Below are 12907 nucleotides of genomic sequence, written 5' to 3' on the forward strand. Positions count from 1 at the left end.
TATTTATCTTAAGATACTATAATATTTTTCTAAGGCTTGACGCAGATTTTCGGAAAACGATAGTTCTATACTCTTATAGATTGTAAGAACAATTTTTTTGAGGTCCCCAATATTAATACCAATTGTAAAACTACCATTATACTTCCCATCACTACCCAGCACATCCCTTTCCTCCGCCAATATATTTTGTGCGTATGTATATGCCATTTACAGATTGCTGGCATCGCGGCTTTCGTGAAAAATTCCGCGCAAATCTGGAATTAATTAAATTGTTTTGCAGCACGCACCGACCTGGCTTGACCATGGAAATGGTTGCGGATGTGGATTTGGACGTGGACATGGACATGGACACGCACCCACACACGTCACACTCGACTGGCTAAATCAAGCAAATCTCAACCCACCCACTCGAATTCACGCACTGCCAGATTCAGAAACCCCAACCAAAACTTGTCTGTGTGGTGGGAATTTGGTTTTCTTTTTGCCCTCCTGAACTAAGACCCCCCATCCTTGCAACCATCCCTGGGGGCATCAAAAATGCTTGACTTTTGGATGGCAGCGTGAGAATTTTTGAAGATTGAGATGGATACGATGAGCTGGTATTAGACGTGTAAGCTTGGGGATTATACACAAATGTAGGAAAAGTGTGTATAAAATTTTAAATTTTCGGATCAAGTGGCTTAAAATAAGTAGATTTACTACTTTTGATAACGCTGAGTTATAATACACTTGTTAACTAGAAAAAAGAGTAATCTTATGTTAACAAAGCAATAAGTAAAATGTTAAGAGCTATGTTTTATTAAATTTAGTAGATTAAGTATCTATTTAAATAATTTTCTACAAAAATATTTTATTTTTTCCTTGATATCTGTGCTCCCAACTATCCCATTTCATGATCTATTCCATGTTTCAGATTATAGTCACGATCCCATCCCTGTTCCACTGGCTCTTTGAGCCACTCCGTAAATTGGAAAGAAGTCCGCCGCAGACTGCGTGTGTATTGGCATTTGCTTTCATCCCATTGAATGATTAGAGCCACTGACAGTGCGAGATTAGTTGGCCCACAGCCTGAATAAATTATCAGCCTAATCTCTCGCCCAGACTCCTGGCACTCCTAACTAAACGAGGTTAATGCTCGAGGTGGAGTTCGACTATTTATATGTAGTTTCCCTAAGCTTTCCATTTGCCTAATCATCAAGAGTTGCCCCAGGGGAAAATGTCACTTTCCTTCAAAGTCTTGCAGTGCTTTGACAAATATTTGTGGCATTTTTGCACTTTGCTGTGCAGGAAGCCTTTAAATTGAGTTGTTCACTCGTTGCATTCAATTTGACAAATGCACTTTTCCTATTTTTCGGTCTGTCGTATATTTCAGCTCTCTGCCACAGACAGAAGTCGGGGCCATAATTCAAAATAAATAAATTGTTTAATTTTAATTGTTTTTCGTCTTTCTGCTTGGTATCGTATCGTATCGCATCGTCTCGTCTCAATTCGTTTCGTTTGATCCGTAGGTGAAAATTCAATTTTAATTCCACATTCGGCTTCGATGGATTTTCAATTTAATTTTCCTTTTGCTCCTCAATTCCATTGCTTCCTTTCCATTCCTTTGCTGCTGTGCAAAGGTGGCTGGGATATACAATTATTGTAGACCGAAAACAGGGGCCAAAGGACGAAACAAAAAGTGGAGACTGAAATTAATGTAAATTCGTTTTTAACACAATTCCTCAGCCAGCAATTTCACATTTGCTTTGTGGGATCCACCGACCCCAAACCCCCAACTGACCCCAATAATGTTTTTCGGGGCCAGCACACTTGGAACATATAGAACTCTGGTCTGGTCTGGTCTGGGCCCAGCATGTGCACAAGGTTACCATCAAAATCAAGGCTTTTAATTGAAATTCAACAAAAATGCAGAAATTCAAATATGCCCCGCTCGCAGTTTGTTGGTGCGTATCTGTGTGTGTGTTTTGTCGAGATTTGGCTATCGTGCAAATGGAAAGCCAAAGCCGGAAAACTCAGTGCACGTGTCAATGATTGTTGTTGCTACCGGGGATGGACACTTCCGCCTCCCTTGGCGGAAATCAATTAAAATTCCGGCAAAACATAATAATAAATACGAACCGTTTTTGCCGCCTATTAAAATCGCGAATGAATACATTTTTATTGCAGGCAAAAAGTCTCCTGCGGTGATTTAAATGAAATGCGAGTAAATAAATTCCAAAGTACCTACACACACATTTATCTACCATTTTCGGCTATGGCTTCCCTGCTAATGCCGTAGATTTAATCAAATTTTATAATTATTCATGGTAATGCGATTATCGCTTCCAGGATTTTGCCACTAACTTTTAATTATTTAAAGCTTATCCAATTGAACGAGCTTTTGTTAGGAACTTCAAAGCGTCAATGTTATTGCAAATTTGAGGAGCAAGTGTAACAAATACGGGCGTTTTAAGTTTGTCTAGCAGTTGCAAGTTAAATAGATTAAAATCCATTAAAGTGGTAATAAGCTGGGATATTTATTATAGAAGATTAACACTTTAACTTATGCTCTATTAAAGCCATTAAAAAAAAATATGATAATATTCTAGGGTGTTTGCAGATTCTACATAGTAAACATGACATTTACTTAGTCTTGCTTTTAATTAAAAATGCTTTTTTGTAACGTCACAGATTTGTGCATTCAGCACTTTGTTGGCCTGTGTACACATCAAAAAATTCATTAAACCGAAAACCCGGGATTGACCAAATAATGTTTTATTTATTTCAGCATAAGAGATATATTTCACATTTTGTTTGAACTGTAGGGCTTTAAATTTGGTCCTCACCAGTGGGAAAAGGGGATTCCCTTTGGGGATAGGGGAGTGGATTTTGGGGGGGTTGGTCCTGCCACTTAGCAACTAATATAAGCACCAAAGTGCCGAGCGGGGCTGCTCGGCAAAAGCTTAAATTACGCGCTCAATTAAACTTTAAGCAAGTTGGCAGAGACCTCCAATTCAATACAAAGGGGCCAGCAAAATCTAAGCGCAACTTCAAAGCCCTTTCTACGTTTGACGTGCAGCCTCGCAGAAAATTCAGTGAAGCCAAAGCCAGGACCTAAAAAGCGGGCGGGGATTTTTGGAGGCGTGGCATGTCCTAAGTGGCAGCTCAAGATGCCGCATTTTACGCATATTTAAGCCACGTTCCAAGTCTCAATCCTCCTTCCCCTTGGTAATCTTTATGATTATCATCGGTTTTCGTCGTGGGAGGGGGGCGAAAGATTGGTTTTTGTTTTGGCGTAAACAAATAAAATAGTTTGCTCAATAAACTGGTAAACATATAAATACATATTGACATTTATGCCTGGCCTGGAACCCCAGAGATTCTCGCGCTGGGCTAATGCTAAATGGGTTTTAAAATTTACGGTCAATTTTATGTGTTATGCCTGGCGTATACGTAATGTTTACTGTTTCACACCTTTGCTGGGTTTGTTTGGATTAGATTGGGATTTGGCCATAATGAAAAATTATTTGGGAAATGTCAGTGAACATGATGAATGCGGCTTTAAAGGGATATTTTTGAAATTTATGACAAGGGAATAAATAAATACGAATTTGCTGTTAAAACTTATGAGTTTATAAGTTTCTTTTATTCTATCATATACAACATAGTAGCTTCCCCTCTTAGATTTGTTTTCATTTCCATTTATTTTAGATTCCCTTGCCAATTTTGAACTGAACACTCTTGCAAACACGCATTTCACTTAATCAGCAGTTAAGAGCAAGTTAGTGGCTAATGTAAATATCATCTACTCAACGTTGTGTGAACTTTTTGGGCATAGCATAAATTTGCGCTGACATGGCACATGCCACATGTCGTGCACACATACATTCCTACACGGAGAAAAATAACTTGGCAGTAAAAAAATTCCTTTTAATTGCTTTCTTATATCGCAAGAAAATGTTAATGAATGCGAAATAATACGTTTTTAATATAGGTATTAAGTCCTTTAATAATGGTTATATTTTAATTTTTGTATTGAACAGAGATTTTTAAAGTTCTATAAGGATATAAACTATTAAAGAATCATTACCAAAATAAAATAAATGTTGAAATATATTAACAAAACTAATTTTTTAACGAATATAATTATATTAATTAATATGTATAAACTTAATAATTGATTAATATTTTTTTATTTTACTTTCAGTACTTAAAAATTTTTACCAATAAAAGATTTTTTTTCGAATTAGCTATATCAAATAATACAAAGTTATTATAGCCTTATTGAATGAACTTAATAATTTTAATCAATATAAATAATAAAATTCGTACCCAACTTGAAAGCCCTAACGATTAAACCACTTTGTTAAAATAAGATTTAATTGAATTAAAAGTTCATAGCAAAAGTAATTTTGTTTAAAGGTTAATTATGAGTGCATTTGAACTTATTTTGCAAAGTAAATCTCAGTGGCTGAATATTCCTGAGTTCGCATCCCAGCGTCTGCTGTCCACCGGCATGACGAAGTCGAAGGGAAATATTTAAAATTGAGCATACATCAACGGAGGGCAGCAGGACAGGACAGGTCAGGATTCAGCGGCCAGCACACGTAGACCATTAAAAAACACTTAGAAAAACAACAAAAGTCATTTAAACTTTTTGCCAACTTTTTTCCCGCCCGCACACTGTGCTGCTTCTCAATTTCTCTGTGAGGCAAAAAATGAAATGTGAAATTAAGAGATGTGTGCAGAGGGAATGGGGCTCGGGGAAATGGGAGCTGGGAGCTGGGCACTGGGAGCCCGGAGATGTGTGATGTGATGTGCCGGACTCTGGTCTCCGGACTCTGGACTCCACAGTCCGGTCTCTTTGTTTACATTGTGCCGACTGAACTGACCCAAGACTTCGTGGGGGATGTGAGCATCACAAAGGGCGAACTTTCCTCGCTATCCTCGTCGATGTACATTTAAGCGAAAGTTTCTTTCCCGTTTCCCGTGTGCGAGTGTGTGGGTGTAGAGTGTTCGAGGCACTTTTAATTCAGTTGCAGTTTTATCCGCCGCACAGCATTAAGTTCCGCGGGAAAAACGTAGGAAAAGCGCCCGGGCGGAGAGTGCAAAATAAATGTAATTTTCTGCTCGCGAAATGAGTTAATTGAAATCATTTACATTTAATTGCACTTTAAATTAGTTAATTCGCTAAGGTTGATTTATGCGGAACGGCGTTCGGGATGTATGTTTGTATGGCTATAATTATTGGCGGCACTGGGTTCACATTTCGTTTTGGTTTCGTTGGCGTTCGCTGAGTAACTGAATGAAAGACGAAATCAAATGGAATGAAAGGCGGCGGCAACGGTACGTATACGCGATATAGGCGATATACGTATACGTTACGCTGTCCTCTGTTGGCCAAGTGACCACGCACACAGCCAGGCCATAAAACTTCTATATAGCGTGTACATAAAGAATATTCAAATTGGCAACTCGGCACCTGAGCTCCCACTTTTGGCGCATTCAGGCATGAAGTGTACTCAATGTACTCAATGTACTCGTCACACTCACACTCACACACACTCATGTGCTCATATTTCTTGTATACTTGTATTTATTTATTGTTTGGCCAAATCAGGGCCGTCAATCTCGAAAACTTCGCGGCCATTAGCCGTTTCCCTCACTCACAACCCCCCCTTTTTTTTTATTACAGTGTATGTGTGCCGCTGCTTCCGCCACTCGCCGCATGGGGGCGCTGCTGTTCTGAATCAACAAGGCGTCGCTGAAATTGCGCGCCAAAATTCCCTCGGAACGCTTACACACATATGCATTTGGACGGGTATTTGAGTTTGCCAGCGAGTCCTGTGCCTGTCCGTGTGCCGCTGATTTGTTTGCCTTAAGAGAAACATTTGCCTCATGAGCTATTGGCCAACGCTTAGGCTGAGGGCCAATATACGAGTTATGGCCAGGCCCATATTGGATATGCATCGTTGGGAAAGGCATATATCCCCACCTCGTAGAGCAGAGATGTGGCTAGTTATAGCACTCGAAGAACTTGTTTTGGGTGTGGTTCTGTTGAAGTAGGTACTTAAAGTGGGCATTTTAACAGCACTTGTGTAATAACTAATTTATTAAGCTTTGCTGACTACTATCTTCGACAGAAATCTAATTAATGATTCTAAGAACCAAAGAAAGTAACATGAATAGTGTTGTCACTTGATTTTTTCAATGGTTTGGTGTTTTTAGGGTTATTTAAATGCTTAAAATATTTTTTAGAGAAGAGAACGGGTGAGATATTTCAATGCAAAAATATGTATAGACCGTATATATAGATAATATGCTACAAACAATTTGAATTTATCTTCTGGACCTTTGCATGTTATTTTGGAAGAAACTATTATGTTACCATCGGTAGGGGGAGAATCTTTTAGGGAACTATTATATAATCTTTGCTCAATGATTGATCTGACAGGTTAAGGGCGGTTTTCATGTACGCAAGTTAAACTAAAGGTAAGATTTACACTTCATACATTAAAAATCTACTTTAAGTTTAACAAGCAGTCGAGAAAAGGGAAAAAAGATTGCTTAGATCGTTTGTAAATATGTTTATCAAGAATTCCTTAGAGTAAGACAATCTTTATCCACGAGATTCATGAGCTATAGCCCAGCGAATCGGTCAGCTCTGACGGATAAATCACGGAATGAAGTATGCATGCTCATATGAACATATACACGTATTCCTGGAGGAGTGTTTGTGTGCGTGCCAAAAGAGCCGTATAACTTTCACTTGCGAAAGAGTCTCAAAGGAAAGCGTTCTGCTGGAAGAGGAAGAAATGGAGCGCGCCTGGGTTTTCCCCGCTTTTCCCTGCTTTGTTTTGTGTTGTTCCGTGTTGTTTTTGCCTTTGCCCTCTGAGACGGCCACTTTCGCTCTCCGCCTTCGGCTTACACTCACAACCACACTCTCGTTCGCCATTTGCATTGGTGTTTGAGTTGCTGTTTGCATTGGTATTGGCACTGGTATTGGTATTGGTGGCGCTATTGGTGTTGGCCCGCTTTTGGCTTTGTGTTGATGTATAGTTTTGCGGCAGGTAAGGATGGTCGGGGGTCCGTTCTTGGGCAACTTGATGTGGTAGTTTAGCTTATTGCTTTTCACTTTGAAGTGGCTTATATGGATATTTATTACCATGTCGGTTGTATTTGAATTTCACTGGCACGAGTCACGCGCCAGCTCTCTGAGTCCTTCCACTTTTCTCTCTTCCTTTCTTATATAGTGTGCCTTTTTGCACTAGTATTTGCCTTTGATACGCTGGCCTAGGGGTAATACATCAACGACCACTCTGCCTTTTTCAATTTCGCCCAGCTTTTCCTCTCTGCTTGGTTTGTGAATGAAAATGCATGAAATACGTGGCTTTCTTTCAGGCCTTCAGTTATTGTTCATTGTTAGGCTCGCTTTTGACCCGTTTTTCAGCTAGCGCAAAATTATGGTAATAATTAGCATGAACCGGGAGAAAAAATTCCTGGCTAATAGCTTGGATATTGCGATTTCGGCCTGCGGTCAGGTTCGTTGTCATATTTGTTTGTGGCCACGACAGCTGCACAAATGAGTGGCCCCGAAAAAAAGGGTCTGGGGACTCTGATTTGGGGCTGCTTATTAAATATTTTATGCTCTTTTGTTTACCCTGTGGGTGTTTGTCTGCCATTGTCACTAGGTCCGGCATTTAATGCGGTTGTTCAAACAAGTTTGGGCGGAAAATTCGGCTCGGCTTGGCTGGGAAAATGCTGAATATGCGACACCGCAATTATGTGCTGCCTACTTATGGGGATGGCACATGGGGCGTATGAGTGTCAAAAAGCTGTTGCTTTCTACGATGTGTTTATGCGAAGTGATTATTGCGGAAATTAAAATGAAAAATGTGATGCTGTGTTATTTTATGAAATTCTCCCCCAAAGCTTGGAAGCTCAAAAAATTTTCTAGAGATTTTATTGCCTTGATTATAATTCGGAATGGTTAATACAAGAAAGGATCAATTTATTATTTTTAAAATAATTTGCAGAAACGATCTGATTTTAAAGCTCTGATATCAAGACACACTTATAACAAATATTTATTGTATCTATTTTTACAAAGTTCATCTATGGAATAGAGTAATATTTGCAATTTCAACAGTTCCCAAAAATCGTAGCATAAGCCCTAAATGCTGGGCTGGCCAGCTCAGCTTACCTCACATTTATCTTGAAGGTTAGCGTCAAGATTAATTTTGTTAGCTCGACCTTTTTGGCCATTTGTGCTTGTTGGCTCTCGTTTCCCGGAGCGTGTCGGAATAAATCGTCTTAGTTCTGTTGGCTTGCTTTGACTTTAATTGAATTAAATTGATTTTGCTCCACTTGCCAGCCGGCAGTCATCAATTGCCAGGTGGGGTCAGGCTCACCTGAATGAGGTGCTCCAGCTGCCCTCGCACTTGATGTTTATAAATAGAATTTTCTAATCTAGACCCCTCGCACCGCAAATTTGACATGACAATCAACTCAACTTGGACACGTATTAGAAGCAAACAAACACACACGCACGCACACACCCTCGCAGCGATCGAATGTTTATGTTTTTCCAATCAATTGTGTCACAAACATGGCTATGAAAATAAATACAACCCAAACCACCCAGCCAGGACATTCTGTTACTGTTGTGCCCCGAACGGATAAACACACGCACACACAAAGACTGCGATACAGATACATTTGATGGCCATTCTCTGGCATAAAACAATAACAAAAGCGTGTTCAACGTGGACAATGAACCGAAAATGAAAATGAAAACTCGCCGAAATTGATAGATACATAGATACATAGATACGTAGATACAAGTGCGGATGGCCGGATAGTGGGATCCATGGCATATGAAACTGCAATTTACAGCCATTGTGCGAGGGTCGGTCAGTGATTGTTTGGACAGTGGCACAAATGTGATTGACTGCGCACACAACTTTTAAGTGGAAACTCGATTGCTCACTCTATTTGACTTGTGGCCACGGTGGGAAAAGTTTGTTCAAGTTTAACGACTGCCATATTTGCGGACGGTGCTGCAGAGGTGAACAATTGTGGGGCGGTTTCAATACTCTAAACAGTGGGGCAAGATTGAAAAACTTTTTGAGTTTCCTCAATCAAAAAGAAAAGAAAAAATTATAAAATAATAGCTTTACTTAAAGATACTGAACATAAAACTTATTATTCAATATGAAAAACAATCCTAAAAATTTGAAAAATTGTTATATATATTGCTAAAGTATTTCTTCTTTATTTTTATATACCACTTGTAAGGTTACTCAGTTAAGAACTTAAAAACACTCTTATCATTTGTTTCACTGTACCCCAAACGAGGTGAAAAGTCTATGCACTTTCGTGTCTCCCATTTTCATTGCCATTGAGTTTATGGGAATTCGAGATATTTTCATAAAAGCCACAAAAACGGCCAGAATAATTCACATTTTGGCCATGCGTTGACATCGCTTGCACTTTTCCCAGCCCGAATTTTCCATAAGTGTGTGTTTTTCTCTGTTTGCTGGGAATTGTTTTTTGTTGCTGCTGCTGAGGCCACACGGCTGGGGGTCATATTTTCAATATCTATTGTTGCTGTCACGTCTGCTGCACTCCACTCCGCCCACACCTACGCCTTTAACTCGGCGCTCAACTTGTTAATAAAAGTTTACCGATTTTCGGACGTCGCAAGAATGATTACTGCCACACTGCACACAATTTAAAGTTTTCGCCGCTCATACATAAATCAGCGAAGGGAAAATCCTCCTCAAGACCGCACGACAAAAAATATTGTCCGCGAAAGTTGGCCGCTCCGATGCGTGCAAAGTTGTTTAGTGAGAAACTTCAACTGGACACGGCCGAAACTGAACTTGGCCAAAACGTAAAAATGGTACAAAGTGTGCCGCGGCAGTGGTGGCGGGTCTGGTCGGCGGTAAAATTAATAAAAGTCGTAATAATACTCGCAATTTCCTTTCAGCGCCGCCCTGCCATCGCGCATTTTCCCCTGCCTTTGTTTCCCCTGCCTTTTGCATAATTTTTTTTTTATTTAACATATACATATATATGTATTATATATATATACTTTCCTGGGCTTTTCCAGCTTTTCCTCTGCTGTGTGGAAATACCATTGCTCCTCTCCCGATGCTGGACGTTGAGAAGTTTTTGATTTAAATAGTTTGGCCTGGCATTTTACTGCTTGGCTGGCATTTTTTAGCTGCCATCGACTCCTACAAGTCCTTATTATTTTTATTGTGTTTCCTTGTGCGGATTCCTTGGCTGCCACGGGCGGATTATTATTAGTAAACATTATGGACAAGGTTAGGTCATGAGGTCGCCTCCTCCAGCGGAAGTCGGCCAGCCGGGGCTGACTTATCGTCGCCATTTTCAGCGACGAGTCTTCGTGCATAAATAATTTGTTGGGCATTTATTATTTGTTTTAGGTGTAAATATTTCAAGCTCACAAGTGAAGCGGCCTGAAGCAAGAAAAAGAGGTCGAGGTTTATAGCTTAATTATTCCCATGCATGAAACGAGCCTCCTTTGAGCCTCCGTTTCCCCAGAAGGAAGGAATTTTCTTCCTGCCATTGTTCGGTAACCCCTTTTGTACGGAATCATGGCTCTTTTTTATTTCTCCCCGGCACACGCATACAATACATAATTTTTATGATTTATAAAATGTTTGTTTGTACGTCTGCCGGGGAAGAGGAGGGAAGGTATAATTTTAATTATTTCCTACATGTGCGCGGTTTATTAATGGCCACGTCAGCTCAGCTCGGCTTACACTTCTTTGGTCTGGTTTGGTTTGGGTTTTCCTATCCCCTCGCTTTTTAATGGAGGTCAACTTTAGTGGACAAAAAAAATGCATAAAGATTTATTGCATTTGACAAGTTTTTGTTAATGATTATGGCACGTGCTATGGTCGCTGTTTTTGCCAAGGTTTGGCGACCCCTTTTCCACTTTAATTTACAATCCCCTGGTGGGGAGGCAATAACCTTTCAAGGATATAGTTTGTGTGCTACACAAAGCAAAAATTATTTGACATTAAAGTTGTAGAGAAGCTCAATATTATGGTGAAATTATTAATTTTTCAGAAGTATTATGGAAGTATTAAATTTTTAAATATATTAGTATTTAATTGTAAGCACTATAAGACTTAAAACTATGAAAACCTTGTTCTTTAATTATATTTGTTTCAAAAATGTTTCAACTCAGAAAGGAATTGTTAAACTATATTGTATTTTTAACAAATATTATGAGAACTAGTAATGTAAGTAATATAACAACCTTCAAGATGATGAAGATCTTGTTCTTTAATTGTATTTGTTTTAAAAATGTTTTAACTTAGATAGGAGTTGTTAAACTTTAACTTTAAAACCATAAAATTGTTCTAATGAGGAATTTGAAAAATATATATAAAATTGATAAGTGTAAGAGGAAAAGTATCTGTACATAATTTACATTTTTAGTTATAATTTATGAAACTGAATTTTCTTTCAACTGATATTTTTCCTGCCTGTACAAGTAGATGGGGGAGTTTCGCCTTATTTTATCAGCTTAATATTCAATATCCTGAGACATGTGTGTCCTTGGCCACCGAAGTCACGCAGTGTCAATAAATTAATATAAATGTCACTTGCCAGACTGCATCCCATAAATTTTTCAATCATTTGGACAACGCAGCAGTTTTTCCGCCCAAGCCACGCCCACTCAAGGGGGCGGCATCAGGGCGTGTACCGTTGTACAGGTGGAAATTCCGTTACAGGAGCACAAAACTGATTTGAATTTAATTACTTGCTTGGCATATTTTGTTATTTTTTCCGTAGACCGTTAAACGTTATGCAAATTGCTTTGACTTACAATAGAAGAAAATGTTTCTTTTCGGCTGCCATTCGCTGACAAATTGTTGATGAACGTTGAATATATATTTTCTTTTCTTGTGGGGGGCTAAGAGTGGGTGGTTTAAGGGAGTGGGTGGGTGGCCTAGGCGGTTTGGGAGGTGTGTATCGTATCCGTAATTGCATTTGCGTGCCGGGGAGCGGGAGACGTTAATGAGCGACACCGAAACGCGCTGGAATGTCAGCCTTACTAAATCATCATGCCAAAAGCAACGGCCAGCCTTGACGCTTTCCTAAAGGAAGGTGATGGGGGGTAGGTGGTGCTTGGTTAGTGGGTGGTAAATGGCAAACGGGTGGAAGTGGACATGGTCACAGATATGGTGAGGCTGTATGCAGCAGGGTGTGGTCCCCCACACTCACATGCATATCACATGTGTCCTTAGCACAGCCAGTGACATTTTCTGCTCCATTATTTTCATCATGTCTGACAGACGACATTTCAACATGCAACTAGCAACTAACGGGGGCATCTAGCACTGCCCGCCCCTCCAGCTCGCATTTCCCATTTTACACAGCTCGCCCCCACAGTAACACGTATGGTAAGTGTAACTCGAACTGCGAAATGCACACAGAGAGAAGAATTAGGGCGAAAATAAATTGTCTTAAAATTATATAATTTAGGTTTGCTATTTGTATTTTAAAGTATTTTTCTAAAAATATAAAACCTATTCAGATATATCATTATAAAAATTTTTTTCTTGAGCTAATTGTATCCTAGCAATGATATAATAAATATAAATGTTAAAAATTCACACTTAAACAGATATCAAGTAACTATCTAAGGTATATATCGCATTGCCAAAGTTCTTTAAGCTTTAAAAATATATTTAATATATGTATTGTACTGTTTATCATTAGAGAGAATTTTTAAAAGGCCTCCAGGATTTCCCTAAAAACAAATAAATTACTATATAAGTTTGCCAATAATGAAATATGTGCTAAATATTAACTGATAAATATTTGTTGTTTACTGTGTTTTAAAATGACAATAAAATCCTGGCTTGATAAGAGAATTAACTCA

At 39.1% G+C, this 12907-nt stretch overlaps 1 protein-coding gene across 4 annotated transcripts in view; it reads right to left on the minus strand.

Moving 5' to 3' along the window:
• LOC119555042 (echinoderm microtubule-associated protein-like CG42247) overlaps positions 1–12907 on the minus strand; it is a 44624-nt gene that overhangs the window by 13301 nt on the left and 18416 nt on the right. Inside the window, exon 1 of one of the 4 annotated variants that reach the window (XM_037866225.1) lies at positions 4872–5257. The exons of 2 other annotated variants lie outside the window; for them this stretch is intronic. In XM_037866225.1, coding sequence (XP_037722153.1) covers positions 4872–4940 — 69 coding nt within the window. In that variant the 5' untranslated portion in view covers positions 4941–5257. One more of the 4 variants, XM_037866226.1, reaches the window with a different exon arrangement.

The sequence above is a fragment of the Drosophila subpulchrella genome, chromosome 3L (assembly GCF_014743375.2).
Source record: "Drosophila subpulchrella strain 33 F10 #4 breed RU33 chromosome 3L, RU_Dsub_v1.1 Primary Assembly, whole genome shotgun sequence".
Lineage (NCBI taxonomy): Eukaryota > Metazoa > Arthropoda > Insecta > Diptera > Drosophilidae > Drosophila > Drosophila subpulchrella.